This window comes from Narcine bancroftii, chromosome 6 (genome assembly GCF_036971445.1).
Source record: "Narcine bancroftii isolate sNarBan1 chromosome 6, sNarBan1.hap1, whole genome shotgun sequence".
NCBI lineage: Eukaryota > Metazoa > Chordata > Chondrichthyes > Torpediniformes > Narcinidae > Narcine > Narcine bancroftii.
In genome coordinates this window covers 7820171-7844511 of record NC_091474.1, presented here as the reverse complement: position 1 = coordinate 7844511, position 24341 = coordinate 7820171, and the positions used below count along the sequence as shown (strand labels likewise).

General features: G+C 42.5%; 1 protein-coding gene and 1 long non-coding RNA gene across 2 annotated transcripts in view; both read right to left on the bottom strand.

The window, feature by feature from the left end:
- Positions 1-295: 295 nt before the first annotated feature.
- Positions 296-24341, bottom strand: part of LOC138735664 (uncharacterized) — a 25944-nt gene continuing 1898 nt past the window's right edge. Inside the window, exons 2-4 of the long non-coding RNA XR_011339852.1 lie at positions 16284-16386; positions 10331-10451; positions 296-847 (exon numbers count right to left, since the gene is read on the bottom strand). This is a non-coding gene — a long non-coding RNA (uncharacterized lncRNA). The remainder of the gene's footprint in view (positions 848-10330; positions 10452-16283; positions 16387-24341) is intronic.
- On the bottom strand, positions 20674-22813 carry rh50 (Rh50-like protein). Its single transcript, XM_069883817.1, has one exon. The coding sequence runs from the start codon at positions 22493-22495 to the stop codon at positions 20900-20902; it is 1596 nt and encodes a 531-aa protein (XP_069739918.1). The 5' UTR covers positions 22496-22813; the 3' UTR covers positions 20674-20899.

Genomic DNA, 24341 nt, shown 5'->3' with positions numbered 1-24341 from the left:
TTGGGTTTCCCAGACGCTTGAAAGGAACTTGAGACAGAAATCTAAAAATTCTCATTTCACCCAAATTATGATTTCACATCAACATGCTCCAGTGGTGCCAGTCTGTTACGAAGACCTTCCAAATAAAATAGAAGCAATAGATGTGGACACCATTATCTCAGAAACAACATTATTAAAAAACACTACCCTTTTATGGAATGATTGAAAAGATAACAGATTAATCACTTTATGTTTTGTATTAGAAAATTACACTTATGTAGCCGTCTGCTACGAAGAAACTCACACTCAGAGTATGGGAGGTTAAGCTCTGACTTTATTGAGGCTGGAAATGCTCCTTTTACACAGTTGGAGTTCCCGTCATTTGGTTGATTGGCTGAATAACAAAAACGGGATTCCTGCCCGTGGGAAAATCCTTGCATATAAATACCCTTCTTTCCCAGCCTGGTGTTGCTCTGTTAGCTGGACAGCTTTGCCAGCTCCATTTTAGGGCTGGTGGTCTTGTACTGCCCCAGCTTCCAACCGCGCCAGTTCACTATTGCTAGGGGTCACGTTCATGAGTTATGCTGCTATTTATTACCACGTGTTGTGCCGGCCTGATCTCCGTGGTTGCGGGCCGCCACACTTGAAAGTTTTGCTTTCAAAATTTGGAAATCACATAAATGATTATCTTGGGCAGTTTCATGAGGCAAAATGGACCTTGTGTTTGTGAAAGTCTCTAGGTGCCAGGAAACACAGAATTTAAAGTCCATTCCCTTTCACAGTCCAAATACATGTTGAGGAAATGCATGCTCCATGTCCAGGGTTTTCTGTTCAATACTCTTGGCAAAAGGAAATTAAATGCAAAGTTCTTCAAGGCAAAAGTATAAAAGAAAAAAAAATACCTGATTAAAACGGTACATGACATTTGACAAGTTGAGAGCTTATGACCTGACTGAGCTTAATTGAAATCTGCATTATATTTTCCTGGGCACATTTTTCCATAAGCTTGTTAATCCCTTTTCTTCCCTGTGTTGGAAAAATGACATTCACTGCTATTAATGCCACAGGAAGTCTAGTCTAATCCAATGCAAAATTGTAAAAGACAAATCCTTAGTGTTGTTTTTCCTGACCTGCTGACCCAAAGTGGAATCTGAAGATTTATAAATGGTTGCCAAACGCAGTATCTGATCAGTTATATTAAAAGGACAAGCCCAATTAAAGACAGCTCCACCTCAGCAACAAGACTGTAATATCTTAGCATTCCATTTTTTTTTGTATAAACAGTTCTGTTTATAAAAGTGCTTGTATGTAAATAGTCAAAAATAAATAACTGTTTAAGATTAATAGAGGATGCATTTGCAAGAGCCAAGATTTCAAAGCATAGAGCTGGATTGTGGACAAGCAGTTTGAAAGCATACAATGTGATTAAATCCAAGTTAACAGATTATAACATTAAAATAAAATCATCTATGCATGAATAACAAATGATAAATCAAAATTACTGGATGCCAACCCAGAACAGGCAAAAATGAAACCAACAAATAGACTTTTTTAAATTAGGTATAGGTGTCACTGGCAACACCAGTATTTATTACTTATCCCTAACCCTAGGTGCTGAATTATTCATCGATTCTTAAAGCTATACAGCGTGAATATAGGTCACTCAGCCCAACATGTTTGTGCTGACAAAGATTCCTACCTCTGCACATCCCAATTTCTATTATCCCTCTAAATCTTTCGTTTTTATCCATTTGCATGTCCAAATATTGTTTAAAACATGGTAATTGTATGTGCCTCTATAACCTGCTCTGGCATCTTGTGCCATATATATACACTGCTCTCTACGTGAAAACTGGACCCTCAGATCCTCTATAAATCTTTCCCTGCTCATCTTGTCCTCTTAGTTTCAAGGAACTATGCTCTCCAGGGCCCTACCACCCACTGGTCTGGATTAACATCCCAATATGTATCACTTTGCCCTTGTGTGAGTTAACTTCCATCTGACATTCCTTTTCCCAGTACATCTACATCCTGTTGTAGCCTTAGACTACCTAGTTCATGTCCACTATACCATCAATTTAGATGTCACCTATAAACTTATTCAGCATTTAACCTATATTCTCTTCCAAATCATTAATATATATGACGATCAATTAAGGAAAGAGGTATCGATGCCACAGAACAGATGCTACCACTCCACCATCAGACTCCTCAATGGCAAAGTCAATCAGGGACTCATTCATTCTGTATTACACAGTCAGTTTGGTTTCATTTCATTATCTGTTAACAGTTCTTTATTAGTTTACATATGTACAGTTCTTTTTGCACAACCAATTCTGCCCTGCTCACTCTGACAATAAACCTGAAATAAATGAGACTAATCACTTCAAACAATTTCTCTTAATATGGAATTCAGTGACTGAAAATGAGACAAATCTGAATATCTATGTTCCTCTTGGTCTCCCAGAAACCTTTCTTTCCATTTCTGACTTGTTCACCCACACCCATTCAATTTTTCCCTGAACAATATCTTGGCCCAGTTAGCCACCACAATGGTCATTTCTTTGTGAAAGGCAACTGTTATCCCACCCTTTTAAAGAGGCAATCTATCGGTGAACGCATGTCAAAAGCGTATATTGAAAGCAGAATCTAAAACCAGTTCAGATATTCCTGATGAAGGGTTATGGCCCAGAACGCTATCTATCGCCTTCCAGGGATGCATATTGCCCCGTTGAGTTCCTCCAGCATTTTGTGCATTACTTGTTTTCCAGCATCTACATTCTTCCTTGTTGATCTCCGATGTGCTGATAGGTCTTGAGTGAACACTGTGGGCGTGCAGCTGATTTTGCACTTGTTTTGGGCTGATTGTGAAAAGACCCGAATGTCCTGCTACAATTTTTTTTAAAACTAGGATTTAACCTATGTTTAAAAATAAAAAATGCTCTTAACTTCAAAAACCTCACCAATGAGTATGTGGCATTGTTACAAACTGGATAAAAATGGAAGGAAGCGGGAAGAAGTTTAAAAGAAAAAAAATATGGGCGACAACAGGAGTCATTGGGAAGAAAGTGGAATTTGAATCCAGAGATGATTGAAGGCACAAGTAAATCTCCAGATTAAGAGATTAGTTTGTTAATGTCTCCTCCTGCTGGCTATAAGCCCATTTTTTGTGTTTTTTCCCCTCCTAAGTTGGAATATATTTGAATACGGAAACTATTGGAACAATGATGCAAAGAAATCCAGTTAGACTGTCCTACCATCCACAGGTACCTTCTTTTCATCCTCTAACATAAATATTTCTTCTCATACAAAATATTGATACCAGCAGGTTATATTCAAATGGTGCTCTTTTCATTCTGACATTGTTTTGTTCCAGTCATCCTCAGTTAGTTCTGATATTCTGTTTCCTTTACCTACTCGCCTCCCTCAAAGCTACGATCCATTTCCTTTCTGTTTACAGCAGGTGCAGAGTTTTCCCAACCCAAGAAGCAGTATTCTATTTTATAATACTGTACAGTTCCCGAATCATTCCACTGGGTGGTGCCACAAACTCAAATCCTTCAAATCCACTTCACGGTGTGTGGAAGAAAGTTCTTTGGATTTCAAAAAAGTAGTCCGAAAGCTGAATGGTCTTGGGGTCAGATAAATTTCCCAGTCCAGGTGGATTGCAATCTCAGGTTCTGAAAGGTACATGACAAGATAGACCAAATCCAGCATGGTTTCCTTGAAGGAAAATCTCGCTTGATAAACCTATTGGAATTCTTTGAAGAGGTGACAAGCAGGTGAGATAAAGGAGATTCAGTGGATGTTGTACATTTGGATTTTCAGAAGCCACTTGGCAAAAGGCTACTTAAGTTAAGTGCCCGTGGTATTACAGGAAACCTACTGGCATTGTTAGAGCATTGGCTGATTGGCAGGAAGAAGAGTCAGAATACAATGAACCCATTCTGGTTGGCTGTCAATTGCTGTGGTGTGATGGGTCACGTCTCCAGAATGGAGGACCATCGCCTTCCCAAGATCGTGTTATATGGCGAGCTCTCCACTGGCCACCGTGACAGAGGTGCACCAAAGAAAAGGTACAAGGACTGCCTAAAGAAATCTCTTGGTGCCTGCCACATTGACCACCACCAGTAGGGTGATATCGCCTCAAACCGTGCATCTTGGCGCCTCACAGTTCGGCAGGCAGCAACCTCCTTTGAAGAAGACCGCAGAGCCCACCTCACTGACAAAAGGCAAAGGAGGAAACACCCAACCCCAACCAACCAATTTTCCCCTGCAACCGCTGCAACCGTGTCTGCCTGTCCCGCATCGGACTTGTCAGCCACAAACGAGCCTGCAGCTGACGTGGACTTTTTACCCCCTCCATAAATCTTCGTCCGCGAAGCCAAGCCAAAGAAGAGAAAACATAGGGATCTGGGAGAACATTCTCGGCGAGACTAAATATTATTCTATTTAGGAGAATCCTAGCAAAGATTTTGCCTGCAATGGCTTTCGCGCAAACAGGGGAACTACTGACGTGGCCTTTGCCCTCAGACAGCTCCAAGAAAAGTGCAGAGAACAAAACAAAGGACTCTACATCACCTTTGTTGACCTCACCAAAGCCTTCGACACTGTGAGCAGGAAAGGGCTTTGGCAAATACTAGAGCGCCTCGGATGCCCCGCCAAGTTCCTCAACATGGTTATCCAACTGCACGAAAACCAACAAGGTCGGGTCAGATACAGCAATGAGCTCTCTGAACCCTTCTCCATTAACAATGGTGTGAAGCAAGGCTGCGTTCCCGCACCAACCCTCTTTTAAATCTTCTTCAGCGTGATGCTGAAACAAGCCATGAAAGACCTCAACAATGAAGATGCTGTTTACATCCGGTACCGCACGGATGGCAGTCTCTTCAATCTGAGGCGCCTGCAAGCTCACACCAAGACACAAGAGCAACTTGTCTGTGAACTACTCTTTGCAGACGATGCCGCTTTAGTTGCCCATTCAGAGCCAGCTCTTCAGCGCTTGACGTCCTGTTTTGTGGAAACTGCCAAAATGTTTGGCCTGGAAGTCAGCCTGAAGAAAACTGAGGTCCTCCATCAGCCAGCTCCCCACCATGACTACCAGCCCCCCCACATCTCCATCGGGCACACAAAACTCAAAACGGTCAACCAGTTTACCTATCTCGGCTGCACCATTTCATCGGATGCAAGGATTGACAACGAGATAGACAACAGACTCGCCAAGGCAAATAGTGCCTTTGGAAGACTACACAAAAGAGTCTGGAAAAACAACCAACTGAAAAACCTCACAAAGATTAGCGTATACAGAGCCGTTGTCATACCCACACTCCTGTTCGGCTCCGAATCATGGGTCCTCTACCGGCATCACCTACGGCTCCTAAAACGCTTCCACCAGCGTTGTCTCTGCTCCATCCTCAACATTCATTGGAGCGATTTCATCCCTAACATCGAAGTACTCGAGATGGCAGAGGCCGACAGCATCGAATCCACGCTGCTGAAGATCCAACAGCGCTGGGCAGGTCACGTCTCCAGAATGGAGGTCCATCGCCTTCCCAAGATCGCGTTATATGGCGAGCTCTCCACTGGCCACCGAGACAGAGGTGCACCAAAGAAGAGGTACAAGGACTGCCTAAAGAAATCTCTTGGTGCCTGCCACATTGACCACCGCCAGTGGGCTGATATCGCCTCAATCCGTGCATCTTGGTGCCTCACAGTTCGGTGGGCAGCAACTTCCTTTGAAGAAGACCGCAGAGCCCACCTCACTGACAAAAGACAAAGGAGGAAAAACCCAACACCCAACCCCAACCAACCAATTTTTCCTGCAACTGTGTCTGCCTGTCCCGCATCGGACTTGTCAGCCACAAACGAGCCTGCAGCTGACGTGGACATTACCCCTCCATAAATCTTTGTCCGCGAAGCCAAGCCAAAGGGAAAGAGAGAAGAGAGACATAGGGATCAGTGTCGGGGTTGCTTCTTTTTATGTGGTATATTAATTATTTACATTATGGAATGAATGGCTTTGCTAAGTTTTCAAATGGTACAAGGTAGGTAGAAGACCATGTAGTGCTGAAGAAACAAAGAGGCTGCAGAAGGACTTGGACAGATTCAGAGAATGGATAGAGAAGTGGCAAATGAAATACAATGTCAGAAAGTGTACGGTCATGCACTTGGAAGAAAAAAATAAACAGGCAGAGTATTTTCTAAAGTGGGAAGAAAATTGAAAACACCCAATGCAAAATGACTTGTGTTCTCACAATTTAGCCTGAAGGTAAATTTCCAGGTTGAGTCAGTAGTGAAGAAGGCAAATGCAATGTTGGCATTCATTTCAAGAGGAACCAAAGGCTAGTCAGGGGCCGCATTGAGATATATTTAAGGTGGAGATTGAAAGATCAAAGAATTGAGGATCACTGGCAACTGGCGCAGAGAAGGTCAGCAGAGACCTCCAGTGGCATTCATTTCAAGAAGAATAGACTATAAGAGGGAAGTGATGTTGAGGCACTGGTGAGACCTCTCTTGGAGTATTGTGAGCAGTTTTGGGCTCCTCGTTTAATAAAGAATGTTCTGATGTGTGTAGAGGGTTCAGAGGAGGATCACAAGAATGATTCCAGGGTTATATGACCATGTAATGACTCTTGGCCTGTCCTCAATGGAATTTAGGAGATTGAAGGGAGATCTCATTGAAGAAATTTTGAACATTGAAAAGCATGGACTGAACAAATGTTGAAAAGTTGTTTCCCATGGTGGGAGAGTCTAAGACAAGAGGGCACAACTTCAGGATTGAAGGGCATCCATTTAGAACAGAGATATGTAGGAATTAACTATCTGTAGAATATGTTGCCACAGGTGGATGTGGAGGCCAAGTCATTGAGAGTATTTAAGACAGAGATTGATTGGTTCTTGATTAGCCAGGACATCAAAGGTTATGGGGAGAAGGCTGGATAGTGGGGCTGAATGGGAAAAGGGTGGGTCACACTTGGGCTGAGTTGCCTATTTCTGCTCCTCTTTCTTATGGTCATTGTGGTCTTAAGGATTTTTCCAAAAAGATAATTTTTCTCCCCTAAACAACCCATTTTGTTGTATTTCAAATCTTGTACATTTATAAAGTAAAAGCAAAGTCTTCACTCACCTTTCAAGTGAGCAAAGTCTTCACTCCCCTTTCGAGGGGGCCTTCACTCCCCTTTCGAGGGGGCCTTCACTCCCATTTCGAGGGGGCCTTCACTCCCCTTTCGAGGGGGCCTTCACTCCCCTTTCGAGGGGGCCTTCACTCCCCTTTCGAGGGGGCCTTCACTCCCCTTTCGAGGGGGCCTTCACTCCCCTTTCGAGGGGGCCTTCACTCCCCTTTCGAGGGGGCCTTCACTCCCCTTTCGAGGGGGCCTTCACTCCCCTTTCGAGGGGGCCTTCACTCCCCTTTCGAGGGGGCCTTCACTCCCCTTTCGAGGGGGCCTTCACTCCCCTTTCGAGGGGGCCTTCACTCCCCTTTCGAGGGGGCCTTCACTCCCCTTTCGAGGGGGCCTTCACTCCCCTTTCGAGGGGGCCTTCACTCCCCTTTCGAGGGGGCCTTCACTCCCCTTTCGAGGGGGCCTTCACTCCCCTTTCGAGGGGGCCTTCACTCCCCTTTCGAGGGGGCCTTCACTCCCCTTTCGAGGGGGCCTTCACTCCCCTTTCGAGGGGGCCTTCACTCCCCTTTCGAGGGGGCCTTCACTCCCCTTTCGAGGGGGCCTTCACTCCCCTTTCGAGGGGGCCTTCACTCCCCTTTCGAGGGGGCCTTCACTCCCCTTTCGAGGGGGCCTTCACTCCCCTTTCGAGTGACATCCCTACAATGATTCAATTTGACTTCAAAACATGAATAATAAATATAATGTGAATATCATTTTCCGAATGCAGTTCTTGTATTCAATGTTGCTCCTGCCAAATTGACAATGTATACATCAAAGAGAAAACATCACAGAAGGAGGATTCAGTTCTACCTCTGATTATTTTTGCAGCTGTACAATTGTGTCTTGCGCATATGATTAAAAGTAAATTAAGATATTCTCACTCTGTTTAATTTACTGGCTGTCAATATCTGGTCTAAGTTTACCTGACGTTAATCTCAGCATACATATGGCAGCATTTAATACTGATGAGAAAACACTGAGGTTTTGCAAGAGATCATTCCCATATGTCTAGGATCACCAAGCGCTGTGCTTGGTCATCTGTAATAAGCTTAAATACTCTATAATTCCAGGTCAGATTTATTTTTGCATTCAGATAGATTGAGCCTTTATGCCACGTTGTATTCCATTAACCTGATAACATAATATAGAAACTGTGGATATGCTGAAGCAATAAGATACTACAAATAATAAAGGACATTATTTAATTACTATTAATACATTTGAGAGTATATAAGAGACCTTTTTTAAACCTGAACAATAGTTGCTCCTGTTTCCAAGTGAATATGTTTTTGCCAGTTTTGACATAGTGATAATGACATATTGGGGAGTATAGCAAAGGGAGACTCGCTTTTCTAATAACAACTGAAATATGAGCTTAGAGTTTCTACTACCCCAAATCTTGATCGCTGAATTTTAGGGTTTAACCTCTCTGCTTCTATCTTCTTGATTCTTTTCATGATTTTAAATATTCCCATGAGACTTATCCCCACCCCTCATCCTTCTTAACCCCTATAGTCTTAGGCTACTTAATCTCTCCACATTAAAATAAATCATTTCCAGAACCTCCTTTTTACCACATCCAAAGCTTTTTCTGGAATTTATCAAGGACTTGAACTAGGAGAAAAACTAATTTATATATATATATATTAAAAAAAAGTACTCTCTGTAATCATTGGATTTGAAGAGGACAATAACCCATAAAACGTCCTCTATTTCTTGTGGACAAAATGGACAGAAATCCAGCATCAAGGGTATGCTCGTCCTCCTTTATAAATTGTCAATAGGTTGCTAGGATGTGGTAATCTTGGGGATCCAGCATTCACCCCAAGTTTCAATGCTCACTCACAGTTTTCCAGCCTTGGGCTGTTAAGGCCAGCCAAGAGCATGATTTGAGTTGAAAATAAATGGCGGCGCTGCCACTGGTGTGGACCAGGGGGAGTGGAGACTCAGCCCTCCCATGGGGTCAACCGCCCAGTCAGCTCTGTACAGGCCAAGATGGTGGCACTTATGATCAGCAACAGCTATGAGGGATTGCAGACTCCAGGGAAGCAGCTGAAGGACCCACACAGGTAGTGGGCAGTTGGTGACTCAAGGCGAGGAACCCACCTAGGCTGAGTGGGCTGCTGGAGACTGTTGTCAAGGGACTCACATCAGGCTGTGAACCGCTGGAAACTGGTTGAAGGGGTACCGCAGCTCGGGTTTCCGATGGTTTGGACTGGGCTCTGTGTGGATGTGGGAGTGCTGGAGGTGGATCCACGGACACTCGGTGACTCTGCTGGGGAGGGGGGGAAGAGGGATGTTCTTTTGCTTCTCTTTCTCTGACTACAAGAGGTGCCTCAGGCAATATCTGCTGATGAGGGATCTGTCTGCCTACAGCAGACAAAAGCAATTTCATGTCATATGATATCGTTTTTATTACATGACAATATATTGAATCTTGTGTTTTATTTGTGGGTCAGAGCTTGTGTGAAACACAAAATTTGCAGATGCTGTTGTGAGAGATGAGTAAAACTAATATGAAAATATGAGAGATGAAGAAAGCTGGTATGGATATATGTGTAATGAATAAAGCCAGTATGAATAGGATAAGGGTAGATAATAGAATGTAGGAAGTAAAGTTATTCTGAATAAGATAAGGGTCTTCTAGCCTTAGAGAGAGTCAGCAAGTTCCGCATATGTAATTAGTAAGCTTAGACAGAATAGCAAGTTCTGCATATAAGAGTTAGTAAAGCCCTGAGGATTGGAAGGTGTGAATAAGGACAATGACATGATGGGACACAGACAGGTTCACAGAAACAGCACATAGGCAGACAGGATTGCCTAATGCCAAACTTATCCAGGAGGAATGTTAGGGGGGGGAGAGGGTACCTCTACACTGAAATGAACTGTATAAAAGTTGGGCGAGCCCCAGTATCTGTGTGTATTCCCAGGGGAAGCACCCAACTTTGCATTGTTGTATAATAAATGTTCTTTGTTCTCAATTTTTGTCTCGAGCAAATTCTGTGAAGGTACTTCTGCTTCTCATACTGTGATTGTAAAATCACAAAAATAGTGAAGGAACTCAGCAACTCACACAGTGGAGGTAAAGATCTTTAACCAGCATTTCGGCCTGTGCCCTTCAAGGTATGATGAGCCTGCCTGCTAATTTCTTGAACGGGGGCTCAGCCCTGAATCATTGGTTATATTATCTTTACCTCCTATTGAAGCCTGTGTGATTGCTGAGTTCCTGCAGCATTTTGGTGTTTGTACCAGATATCCTGCTGCCTAGTCTGGATTTTCCACTAGGTTGTACTGATCTTGGCAATTCTGTCAAATCTGTAACAAGAAAGAAAAAAAATTCAACATGCAAAGAAAATCAAGTTTCTGTGATTTTTTTTTGTAAACATTTGCTTGGCCCACCCACTGATCTGATCAGATTGTATTCATTGTCATGGGGTGGCAGTGCACATATTTGCAGCAGCGAACCGGCTCCGCTTGTTACGCGCGGTCAGCAGGTCAGCCACGGCAAAATGGTGTCATGAGTCCTTCAGGAACAGACCGGAAGTACGCGCTTGCATCAGCGTGACAAGAGTTCCGGTACGTCAGGGGCGGGCTCTGGAGGGCCTTAAAGGCTGCAGCGCGAACTTCAAAGTTGTGCTTAACGAGCTCACCACCTGTTGTCTGTGTTCTTCCCGCAGTGCTCGTGCACACACCAACACATTGACAAGTTTCTGCTAATTGGTTTTAGCTGTAAGCCTTTAAGAAGGCTCTTAAAATTAAAGATCTTTTGGGCATGTAAACAAAATTTAAATAATTTTGAAGATTAAAAATATATTCACTCAATTTGATTATTGTATACCAATTAAACTAGGAAATAGTTTAATCTAGTTCTTCGTATCATTTTTAATTTTATTTTTGATATCAAGTTAACAATAAATCATTAACATGTTATTATTAGAAGGAAAACCCATTTTCAACTATGTTAATAAAAATTTGTCAGTTTACCTCAATGGAAATGCATATATATTAAAAATGAACTAATTTTGTCAGTGTGTAACACTGGAAAAAGTCAATTCTGAAAAGCAGGGAATTTCGCTCCAAGTTGCTGGTAGAGTGCGGTGCGCTGCGCTGAGATACTCAGTAAAGACTGTACCACAGGCTTTATTCCAGTAAAAGTATGAACACCAGTTCATGCCTTGGTGGCTCCCCGTGTGACTGGCTCAGGAGGGACTGGCTCAGGTCTATATTCAGGTCGGCTGATTGACAGCTGACCAGGTGGAGTCAGCCCCTTGGGTGGAGTCAGCCCCTTGGGTGGAGTCAGCCCCTTGGGTGGAGTCAGCCCCTTGGGTGGAGTCAGCCCCTTGGGTGGAGTCAGCCCCTTGGGTGGAGTCAGCCCCTTGGGTTGTCTTCCTGCAGGTCAGAGATGGCCCCCTGCAGTCAGATGGTGATCATATCACCACATAGAGTTAATATAGAAACTTGAGTTAGTGAATTTAGCAACTCTTTCAACTTAATTATTTGTGTATACAAAAGCTCTGCTCATAAACGCCTTGTTTAGAAGAACTTAAGCCCTGTGTTATTACCAATGTGTTACTCAATTATCTAGTACATTTGATTTGATCTTGTTATTTGGTAATCTGTTGTATTTATATGGTAGATACCATAAATAATCAGTGATTTTAAAAAGTAAGGATTTTGCTTCAGATGCCAGTGATTTCAGTATTTTTTCTGCATGTTGTAAAGTTACTAAGATGAGCAGATTCCTTAACTCCAATTGCTTGTGTTTGTGTGAAGATATCAGGAAGACTTTTAAATTACAGCAAAACCCCTGGTATCTGGCACCTCTGTGGACTGGTAGATGACGGATAAGTGCATTTTCCAGTTGTTTGAGACTTCCAATGACTAACAGATACATCTGCATTAACATTAAACAGTTTAAAAGTCAAAAATACTTATACTGAATAAACTTCACTTGGATGAATATATCAACTGTAAAGCATTTTACTTTATTTTCAGTCACATTCTTTGAAAACATTTAACTGTTGCAATATTTGCAGGTTCCTCCCCTCCACGCTGCCTAAAAGACGAACAATAATAATGTAGATAATTAACCCTTCCCCCCACCCTTCAAACAAAGGTTACAGATAAAGCATCTGACCAGGGCAATTCTTACTAAGCAGGAATAAGGAGACACTTTAAGGGAGTCACCCAAAGGTGAGCAGCATTAACTAGCTCTTCGACCTGAGTCACACAACTTTATTAAAACAACTACTAAGCAATGCACCACCAATGTGCTCCACAGCTGAGTACTTGCTCCCAACTTCACTAAAGGTTTTCGAGTTACTTCAGAGAACATTTACAATTTTAAACATTTTTTGCCTATTTGTTTATATTAAAATTTATTTTCCTCAGTTTTTTTCCCCACTTGCTTGAGGCTGGTGGTTGCTTGATTTCCAGATACCAGGAGTTTAATTTGTTCTTTGTTAATTCTTTGAATCACACCAACAAATAAACGATACTTTTAACATTTCTCCCTGCTACCTTTGCTGTGTTTCCATAATGTGTATTACACCCACCTTCTAATCTACTTTAAAAATGGGCTAGTTTCATTTTTGTTTATTGGTTGTCTGTTGCACAAGTTGAGATAAAAATCTGCCTTTGGTGAGAAGGCCAAATGACAGCATCAAATTGGCCAGCTGTTAATTGGATTGAGTGTTTACTATGTGGCCAATGTGACTACAGTCATTTAGTATCCCTGATCAAACAACTTTTGCTCCATTCATTCGATAAATTCTTGTTTGCATCCTCTTCAATTTCACTGGATATGTATATCCTAGCTTGTGTATTAAATTTTCAGCAAATATTAACCAAAGTTTTAATTTCTTTATTGAAGACTCTTTGGCACTATCACATAAAGCAGTAGAATGATCCTTGGGTGATCTGACTAATATTTATCCCTGAGTCAATATCACTAATGGTTGAAATTCTTTTGCACCCAAAGGAGGAGAACATTGCAAGGGTGGAGGGGTTTGTAGCCCCTTGCAGCAATCTTTTCTTGTAATTGATGTTCAAGCCATCCTGTGAAACAAGGAAGAGTGGGACAGAGAGAATGGAACCTGGATTCAGGAAAGCAGATACTTCTTGCATCAGGAAAAAGGAGCTTCAAAGGAAAGATTATTTGGGGATGTGGCGCTTGAGATCAGAATTGCAATCAAATAGTTGGAGAGCATCAATGATGCAAATGGTCCAGGGGCGAAGAAACCTACTCTCGCATGAGAATAACTTTAACAGCAGGGCAATGGGAGTGGGAGTAAAATCTGAGTAAATCAGACCTATCTGCGAGAAGGTCGCTGGCTTGGCCCCTGGAAGCAGATCAAGGCACTGATGGTGAACATCTAACATTATTTAAGCATTATCTCAATGTCATTTTAGGAGCTCATTTTGTGAAAATTGACTGTTTTTGTTCCTGGATTTATATCACTGACCCCGAATATTTTGGGGCATTCTTAGTTAGTAGAAATCGCTTATAAATTCTGTCCATTGCCTTATTAGCATTTGGGTCAAAGAGATTGACTTTGATTTTTATCATGAAACAAAACACAAACACTGGCTTGGACGTGTCAAGTGTTTGGACTTGGGGTCCCTTGTTGAAATAGCTCTATTTTCCTCCGTATTCAGGAGGTCCAATCCTGTGAATCTCAGTAATGTAACCTGGGCATTGCAGAGGGGTCTAATTAACAAACTTCTGTCACTTCCAACACAACTGCATGGGCATTGCCCCTTATTGTACACATTGCCCCTGTGTCTCAGGACCAAGAGTGGGTTTAAGTGATTGAGACTTGCTATGACCATAGGCCTGACAGGAAACGATACTGCGCTTGGTGAGGGAGTCTGGGGATGGATGGCCTGCGCTGATAATCAGTGAGAAGGAGACTTTGTTTCCAATCTGTACTGACTGTAGTCTTCCAATGAGAAAGTCAGGATCCAGTTGTAGAGGGGGATACAGAGGCCTAGAGTTTGTAGCTTCTCGACCAGCACTGAGAGAATAATGGTTTTGAAGGTCGTCGATGAAGAGCAGCTGTATGTATGTAACTGATGAGATTTGTTCTGCTGGGAACCAGCATGGATGGATGTAAAGGGCAAAATGGGTGAGATTTCACCCGCTGTCGATTTTGTTGACATTCTACTGACACCTGGAAACAGCAGCTTGACACAAAATAATTGCTTCTGATATTTCTTCCCTCAAACATTAATTTATAACCGTCATTGTGAGCTTATAATAAGGTGTTGTGTAAACCGTGAGTAAAGTGAGTCAGCTGAGATCAGGTGCAAAGTAAAAATATTGCAAATTTCAAGCACATCCTTGACTTGTATTGAGTTTGCCTATTTTCAGGCATGACTGAGGCAGGGCAGGAGTGGTGTCTGATCCATTCTCTGGAGGTAAGGTAGATCCTGAATACCTTTAAGGACTTCACACTCTCATTTTAATTTGATTCTATTTTACTCTTCTCTAGGTCAGTTTTTTTTTAAGCCTATGTAGCCAGTGGATGAAATGAAACAAGGGAGACTATGTTCATAATGGAACTTCAATGAAGCTCAGATAAAGCAAGCCTCCAATCCATGATCTAATCTCCACTCATCTCTCCCACTCTGTGATAATACCTTCAAATCTCCATGGCCTCCAACCCTCACCAGGCATTGACCCACACTCAGCACTGATCCACACCTCTTCTGTCAATTCTTCACGGTTCTATTAATTCCTCCTCTTAACTATGGCTGTGACTCTGTCCCCATCTGGCAGTGAGGTCATTTAATCAGCTGGCTGCCAATATGACCTGTGTAAAATGAACCAGCACTCGCACACAATGGAGTTAAAGTGAGTTGCGTTCAGGGAACCATAGGCCTCGAAGTTTTTGACCCTAAATCCAGTCTCAACGGTGAAACCATGGGCCAGAAAACATCAAAGTCAAAGTTATTTACAAGTATAGTTGACAAGTACAGATTATATGGGTTCTAAAGGTCATTCTAAACCTTAAGGGTCTGCCAGATATGCAATACACCAGGGCATTTTGGAACAGAGACATTTTAACTATTCCAATGAAATTTAACTTCTATTTTGGAATGGAGACATCTTAACTATTCTAAACAGTTTTTTTCCTAAATAGATAAGAGTAAACAATTCCATTTTCTCTGAGTAATTTTGTTTATCAAAATGATTAGATGATTGAAGAATGCTTAGATAAATGTTCAATTGTTAGAAAATAGCAAAAACAGAAAACAAAAAAATTAGGGGCCGTTTCTAATGAAGTTTACAAACCCCAAAAACCAAAGCAAGAAGAATTCCAGAACAATTTGCAACTGATTAAATGGGGAGTGAAACAACATAAAAGATAAATCCAGAATTATTCTATTTCTCTCTTCTCCCTGTCCATTTCTCCTCTCCTTTTTCTCCCTCTTCACCTCTCCCTCACATTTTATCCCTCCCTCAAAACCCTTTCTCTTCCTTAAGAACTCATTTTCCTCTTTCTTTACCATCTGCCTTCTCCCTCCTCCCTGCTGGGTTCGGATTTTCCTTGGATTCTAATTATATTTGAGCTGAAAATTAAATGTGATTCCTCAAGAACAGTCTTGTCTTTGGGTGTAAAATGAGCATTAGTTATTACGATTATATTTCTTCTTAACTTGCATGACTAACTATCACACAGGGTGGTCGAAAGGAAGAAACTCCTTTCTTTTCATGAAAAAGAAAAGATTTTGGAGTACATTATGCAACTACCTCTGTTCCAGATTGCTTCCACAAATTTATGCTGAGTACATTGTTTCTTTCATACCTTGACCTAAGATGCTAAGATTCAAGGGAATTTTTGCTCTAAATGACCAATGGATGACTCCTTGTTTTGGTGTAACCTGCTGATCACACTCTGGGAAATATTGGGTTTATTACCAGGTGAAACACATATCTAACTGATTTGCTTTGACAATGAAACCGGTTTAGTATTTTGTCATAGTTTTCTCCTTTATATGGCATAGCCAGAAAAAAATAGTTTTTTTTCAATCTTAATAATGCATTGCTTTATTGAATGCCCTGGAATATGTTTCTAATAGAAGATTCTTACTCTAACCAGTTTATCAAGATGACTTACTAAGTATTTTACACCATTAACTCACCAACCCAGTGATGAATCTGGTACACCTTCAGTCCATTCCCCTATGCAAGTATCAGCTTCCGTATGTAAGATAGACCACTTCCAGATGTGGTCACACCAGAGGTCTACATGATTGAAGAAGATGTATTTTCTCTTTCAAGAAAGGGCAAAATATAATTTGCTTTCCTAACAGATTGCTTAATTTCCAGGAATTCACATGCAAGGACACCAGGTTCATCTGAACACCAATATCTTCCCATTTTTCCCCATTAAAAAAAATTGCATTCCATATTTCTATTTTTGACTAATGACATGCATAATTTCACATCTTTCCACATTACATCTGTCATGCTTTTTTCATTAATTTATCCTTACAGCCATTCAATGCACCACAAGTTGTATTCTCCTAAGTCAGAAATACCAGTTTATTCCTATCTTCTGTCCTTTAATCAACCATCAATCTGGGATGTGACCTGCTCTTATTAGTATTCTCTAGCTTTGTTTAATAAACTCTTATGTGGTATCCTACCGAAGGCTTTTGGAAATCCAAATACCACATCAATTGATATTCACTTGGTCTATCCCAACTAATAACCAGAAAAAAGTCTTACAAATATGTCAAATATGATTTCATTTTCAAAAATCCATGACACTAGATAATTCTATTCTCAGTGATCAGTTGCAACTTCCTTAAAAATAGCTTCCATGATTTTCCCTACAAATAATGCGAGGCTCCCTTGTCTAATGTTACTTTTTTTCTCTCTCTTAATTGCGGGATTTTAATTACTACCTTCTACGTTGAGGGAACCACTCTTGAATCTATTACTGCATCCATTTAATTCCATGGTCATCTCAATCGAAATCCTAGGAAGCAGGTCATTACGTTTTGGGACACTTTTCAGCTGTTATAAGTTCTCTGATATTAATTTTATACCAATGATCATTAATTTTGAATCATCTCATTTACACCAGGCTTCCACCATTTCCAGAACAAAATATTTGTTCTCTGCCTTATTTCCCCAAAATATAATTTCTCCTGTTTTAGTCTCTAAGACCCACACAGAAATATAGAAATTCCTACAATTTTTTTTTTGTTTCCCATTACCGTACACTTCTAATGTACCTTTTTTCATTTTAATGTCACAGACTTGTGCTGAATTCAGAAATTTTCCAAATTTACAGCATTACTAGGGTGTTTTTTTTGGCAATATTACATGCCTTTTCCTTTGATCTTGTTGAATTCTCCTGATAGCCACAGCTACTTTACCTGTTGATAATATTTTGGCCTAAACTTTCAAATTTTAAAAAAACCTTAACCATTGCTTGTTTACCATCAACCTCTTTGGTATCATTGTTCAATCTGCCATAGCCAAATCACAACACATACTTTTATAGATTGCTTCATTAAAGTTAAGGCCCTGGTTTCAGATTTGGCAAAATCATTTTTTTAATATAATATTCCATCAAGCACAACACCAGACTAGAACAGCTTGATTCTTCAACATGGTGTTTCAGGAAACCAGCTGTTTGTTTACAGAGGATTTACACCATTTTCTGCTCTGCTAAGACTTCTAATTTGATGTAACATTGTCGCTTCTAATTAAACTACTCTCAGGGTTTTTCTAAAGATGCAATCAATAAAAGACAAATTATTGTATATAGTCACTTGCACAGAGTGAAATGGTAGATAAGCAGGTTTGCTGAGCTCTGGCTTCATAACCACTGAGAAAAAAAATGTTTCCGTATTTCCTTACAACATTAAAAGAGACCGTTCAGCCCATGAAGTCTCGGCCTGCTCCGATTGCTATAATATTCATTTTCTATATTATCTATTCTCCCCACATTCCCTTCAATTCTCCCACCCATTTCCATCACTGGCAGTTGTTTTTTTACAGTAGTCAATTAACTACCAAACCACATATCCTTCACAAGTGGGAGAAAACTCAAAAATACAGTGGAAATACACAGGAAAAGCAGATAACCTCCACAAGGTCAGCACTTGAGGTCAGGACTGACCCTGGGTCATTGGATCTGTGAAGCAACAGTAGGAGCAAACAATCTGTTGAAATCCGATGTCAAGCAGCCTTAAACTCGTACAAATTATAATGCAGTTGGATATTGTGGACAATCAATACACGTCTTTGTCTCTTTCATATGTTTGTCTCTTTCATCAGAGTGGAATTTAAAAAGATTCACATAAGGCAATTATGCAATGGACCATAGGCACTGATTATGACAATCATAGAATATTAAAAATCAAGTACCTTGAACTTTGGAGTACTCCTTGTGTATCAGTTGAGCAAGGAGTTATCGTACTCCCATGATAGACACCAATAATTTATTCTGGGACTTGGACCAATTACAGGTGTTGCAATCAATTTACCACACCAAATAGCATCACTAAGATTTTATGTTTAGCATTTACATCTGATTAAGACATTCTATTGTATCAAAGTTTAGATTTTGAAAACTTTCCAACTCTCAGTAAGTGGATTCAAATTTGTTTTTTTTTCTGAAGTTCTTTGATAACACCATCTTGAAGAATCTCGGATCTTGTTTAAAGTAAGGAGATTCAGATTTATTGTCATAGTACATTAATGGCATCACATACAAACCTGAGATTCGTTTTCTGTGGACGAGGCAGAAACCACTTATTGGTAGTGCAAAAGAAAAACTGTAGTGTATATATGTGTATGAACAAATTAAGAACAGTAAACTGCAATAAAGAGAGAATTTAAAAAAAAATCAATGGAGTGAACAAAAAAATAAGGATATATCATTCAACGTCAATGAGCAACTAAGATATTTTAGTAAGCTCGGGTATTCAAAATGGATACTTTGGCCAATGCTCAGATTATCAAGCAATTACGACATAATGTAGTATACATGTTTAATCTTCCCTTTTCACCCTTTTATAGAAAGCCAGTGAAAAGTGAGTGTTAACATTGGGCTCCCATCTCAACAGATCAACATCAGCAAATAAATGATTTCATAATGATTAATGTTACAATCCATTATGAAAATAAAAAAGGAAAAATATTTTCCCATTGTAGAATTATTTTTCTCATGAATATTTGATCTCAAAACATATTAAAGTTGCCTTCTGATTTGAATTGGAGAGCAAGTATCTGAGAGAAGAACACTTGCAACTCCCAGGACCTTTATAACATCAGCCACCGGGCTGTGGGCTTGCAACTCCCAAGACCTTTATAACATCAGCCACCAGGCTGTGGGCTTTCCCCGTACCCAGAGCTCTCACAGTCAGATTTGCCGCAGACTTGCCCACGACTCCATGAGCCAGTGGGCCGCCACCTGACAATCCCCCCCCCAACCAAAACCAGTGATAGGAGATGTGGAGTCCATGGCCTACGCCTCTTTAGTCTGGGTGGCCAACCTCATTGGCTTGAGGGTGGCACAGTCAAAGGGTGTAAGCCGGTCTAGGTGCACCGGCTTGAGGCGGTAAATGGTGAAGGTCTCCTCATGGCTGCCCTCTTCGAGGATGCATGTGATTCCATTCTGACACACCACCTTGTACGGGCCCTTGTACAGCCACTAGAGTGGAGTCCAGTGCATGCCCTTGTGGACCAAGACGTAGTCTCAGTCCCAGAGGTCCTTAGGGACAAAGGAAGGTGTTGGGCCATGGCACGAGGTTGGAACAGGAGCTAGTGTTCCTACCTTCTCTTGGAGTCTTGTGAGCATTACCACAGGTGTTTACTCTGTGCCATGGGCCACTGGCACAAACTTGCCTGGAACCATTAGTGGGGCACCATCAACTGAAGACATGGCTAAGCCTTCTTTGGGAGCCGTGCAGATGCCAAGAAGCACCCATGGGAGCTTATCCACCCAATTCGGGTATTGGAGGTGCACCATCAGGGCCATCTTCAGGTTTCGGTGGGAACACTCTACCAGGCTGTTGGACTTGTGGTACAGCTGGGTCTCAAGTAGCTGTGCCAGCGGCAACCATAGGTTGGACATGAACTGCGACCCCCCAGGCTGAGGTGATGTTGGCAGCCATGCCGAAAAGATCAGCAAGAAAGAAGTCCAAATGCAAATGCAGGAATGTTGCATCACTTGGTAGGTTTGTTTGAAGTAGACACCTATATTTGGTGATACCTTTTTTAGATATAAAATATGAAAGGAATGTGATGGGAACATTTTAAGGTGTTTTCATGATCAGCAGCTCAAAATCCATAAAATATGGCAAAAAGTGTTCAAGAAGCAAAAAAATTCATTGTCCAGTGTTATCTATGTGTTGTTTGTGAAATGTTCTGAAAGGTACGGTACTGTCGGGGCCAAATGTGCTCTACTTTTAGGGTTAGGGTTTGGGGCAAAGGTCAAAGAGAAGGTGGTCAAAATAGATCTCTTTTCCATAAGTACACTGAAGCATAATCAGAAAAGATGTTGCTGGAAATAGACCACAGGAAATTACTGAACACTCTGAAGCATTGTGTTTGGAAAAACTTTATTTGAAGTCCTTAAAGTTATTAATTGCCTTATTCATTTTACCTCTATCTGGTCGAAAAAGTCTCTTAAAAGGCTATAGTGTGAAGTTAAAGAGTATAAAAAGGAAAAATGGAAACTCACTCTTACACTAGTCCTAGCTGAATGGCTGCGAGCCCCGATGCTCGTCCATTAAAATCAAACTGGGAGTTTGAGGCGTTCATTGTCGTTTGCGATTTTTTTATTTGTCAATTCAAATTCTTCTTTCTCTTCCACTTCGGGCACTTGAAAGTATGGGTCGTCATTGAAGCAATCCTCGTCTTGAGGTGGAGACAGACAGGGTAATTTTAATGTGAAGCCAGTGACGGTCCCTCCCAGGACAGCGGTGCCTAAGCAGACCCCGACAGCCGCCGCCTGATACTTGGCTTGATCCCAAGCGGTCCGGCCGCCTCCAGCCTTCAGATGCGGGAACACCCGGACCACTTCGGCCAGGCTCTCGTCTCCTTCTTGGGGAACTCTTTCGGGGAAGGTGTCATACAAGCCGTGGCCATACCTCTCATCGTCCGTGAGCAAGATCGTGGCGATGCCGGCAATCGCCCCGATCCAGCCAGGGATGCCGTGCAAGTTGTGGATGCCGCACACGTCTTGAATTTTGAGGGTTGTCGCCAGGAAGGGGGTCAAGTATTTAAATCCCAAGGTGCAGAGGACGGAAGCGATACACCCCAAGGTGAACGCCCCGGCTGGAGTGACCATCAGATCTGCCGCCGAGCCCACCGCCACGCCTCCTGCCAGAGCGGCGTTCTGGATGTGAGCCACGTTGATTTTGCCTCGCTTGTCCAACAGGCTGGAGATCGCGAAGGTGGTCAGGGTACAGGAGGTGAGTCCAATGTAAGTGTGGAGCACAGCCCGGTGCTGACCGTCTCCAGTCGATGCAAAGACGGAATTAAAACTTGGCCAGAAGACCCAGAGCAGCAGGGTCCCCAGCATCGCCAACTTGTTCGAGTTATAGTCGGCGTCCTCGTCCTTGTGCCCACCTTTTAACCCGGGTCTGTACAGCACCGCGGTGACGCTGAGACCAAAATAACACGCGAACAAGTGGATGATAATCGACCCTCCGACGTCTTTGATCTTCAGCAACTCCGTGATCACCCACTCGGTTGCAGTGAATATTGGGACTTCCAGCAGCGCTAGAACGAGGATCTGCACCGGGCTGGTTTTGCCGAGCACGGCTCCGAATGAGATCATGACGGTGGCGCAGACGGTCTCAGCCGTCAGGAGGTTATATACCCCAATGTGAATTTGGCCGTGGTGGAAGTGATAGAACCATCCTTGCACCAGCATTGCCCATTGGACGGAGAACACCGCTATCATAAAATTGAAGGCGATTCCTCCGTAGCCGTACTTCTTGAGGAAGCCCATGAGCAGCCCGAAGCCCACAAAAATCATCACCTGGACATCTTGGAAAACAGGGAAGATGGCATACAGTTGGTTACGGCTATGGTCCGTCCCGTTACTCTGGGCAGCAGCAGCGGAGTGGTCATCGTAGGTCACAAAGAGTGCAATCAGTACAAGTAGAGCCCCTTCCAGGAATAGCACTAGGAAGGGGAGCCGACACTGTGCAGCGGACATCTCCCCCCTGAGGTTGGACTGCAAACGCTCCACCGACTGTGCAGATACTTGGCCAAGGGTCTCTTTGCACCAGTTTCCCCGTCCTTGGCGCTGACTGGCTGATGGGAGCCCCTGAACCTGCACTTTTATACCCTGACAGGAGCATGTGACTTGAACTTTGCTCATTCACCGCTCCCACATCTCCCGAGAGGAGTCGCAGACCACACAAAAGACTTTATTGTGGGATCCTTCCGAATCCCAATCGACCAAGTACTTTTCCGAGCTGGAGATATAGTCTGAAGTATGTGTACTTGAGCCAGACATCTTCTCCGTTCTCTTTATCGATGCAATCTATCTGCAAGTTAAAGGGAACGGGGAAGATCTCTGAAGGTGGTGCTTAGGTCTGGCACCACCTTAGAACTTTGTTTTAAGAACAGATTCTGATGGGTGTGACGCTGTTAACATCACATGCGTTGGAAGGAGGGATTAATTTAAAGTGAGGTGAGTAGGTGCAGAGAAAGTGCTTCTTCTGAATGGAGATGATCTGATCTAATATACTCATTTTCAAAGACTCGCAGAGTAATGAAAACAATTTCATTACTCAGTAAAACACAAAATGCTGGAGAAACTCAACAGGTCAAACAGTGTCCTTTTGTGTACCAAAGGTAAAAAAATACATAACCAACGTTTCGGGCTTGAACCCTTCATCAAGGTCATGAGAGAATGCTGGCAGGCTGTGGGGGGGGGGGGGGGGGGTGGGTGATGGTAAATGACAGGTGGAGAAGGGAGGGAGGGTACTGAAGCGATCTGGGGAGGAAGGATTGCTGGGCGGATAAGGGGAAAGGGGGAGGAGAAAGAAGGTTGAGCAAGTTTACCTTAAGGCCATCTGGCTGCAGAGTGCCCAAACGGTAAAGAGATGTTGTTCCTCTAATCTGCTGGTGGTCAGGGTGGGATAACACATAAGGCCATGGACAGACATGTGAGTATGGGAGTGTGACTCAGAATTGAAATGGTTGGGTACAGGGAGGTTGCTGTTGTTGCAGTCGGAGTAGAGGAGCTGAGCAAAGCGAGTTCCAAAACTGCCACCGGTTTCTCTGATGTATAGAAGGCCACAAAGGGAGCATCAGATGCAGAAAATCAGTCCTGTGGATGTACAAGTGATGCTTTATTTTGAAGGCCTGTTTGGGGCCCCAGACCATGATGAGGGAGAATGTGTTGGTGCAAGTGTTGCACCTCCTCTGGACACAGTGGAAGGTGCCAGGGGTGGGGGGGGGGGGGGTAGGTGGGGAGGGATGAGTGCCCAAGGGAATCACAGAGGGAGTGGAAAAATGTGGTGGTGGGATCCTGTTGTAAGTGCTGGAAATTCCATTGGATAAATTGAGTCAGATGCAGAGGCTGGTAGGTGAGGATGAGGAGGATTGGAGGATTCTATATTTGTTGCATCTGGGAGCAGAGGTGCCAGGGCAGATGAACATAAAGAGGAGATATGGTTGAGGGCTGAGTTGATGGAGGTGGAGGGGAAGCCATGTTTGTGAATGAAGACAGACATTTCAGAAGATGTGGACACCCACAACTGATGTGAAGCAAAGCAGCCATCCATTTGGAGTGCATTTCTTTTTTTCAGCTTTAGGCTCTGTTATGTACAGTTGCTGAAGTCTTAAGATTTCCTGCCTTTCCAGCAGTTTAATCCACTTCATTCATTGTTGATAGATCAGATGCAAGTACAAAGTCAACTTGAATTTCAAAGAGAGCTATAGTATTGAACCAACTTGAGCTCTCAACTTGTTTGAACAAAACTCAGCAAGTCCTTGGACAGAAATGATCAGTCAACATCCTGAGTCGGGACTATCAAGAGTCAACGAGTTTCTCTCAGGTGAATTGATCTTCTGAATATTTCATTACACCACTAAATCCACATGCCTGTAGCAGAGTCTTGATTCTTTTCATTACTCTGTGATTCTTTGATCATCAGAATATTTGATCTATTCCTCTTCTCCATGCTGAAGCCCTTCCTTTTTAATCACCCACCCCA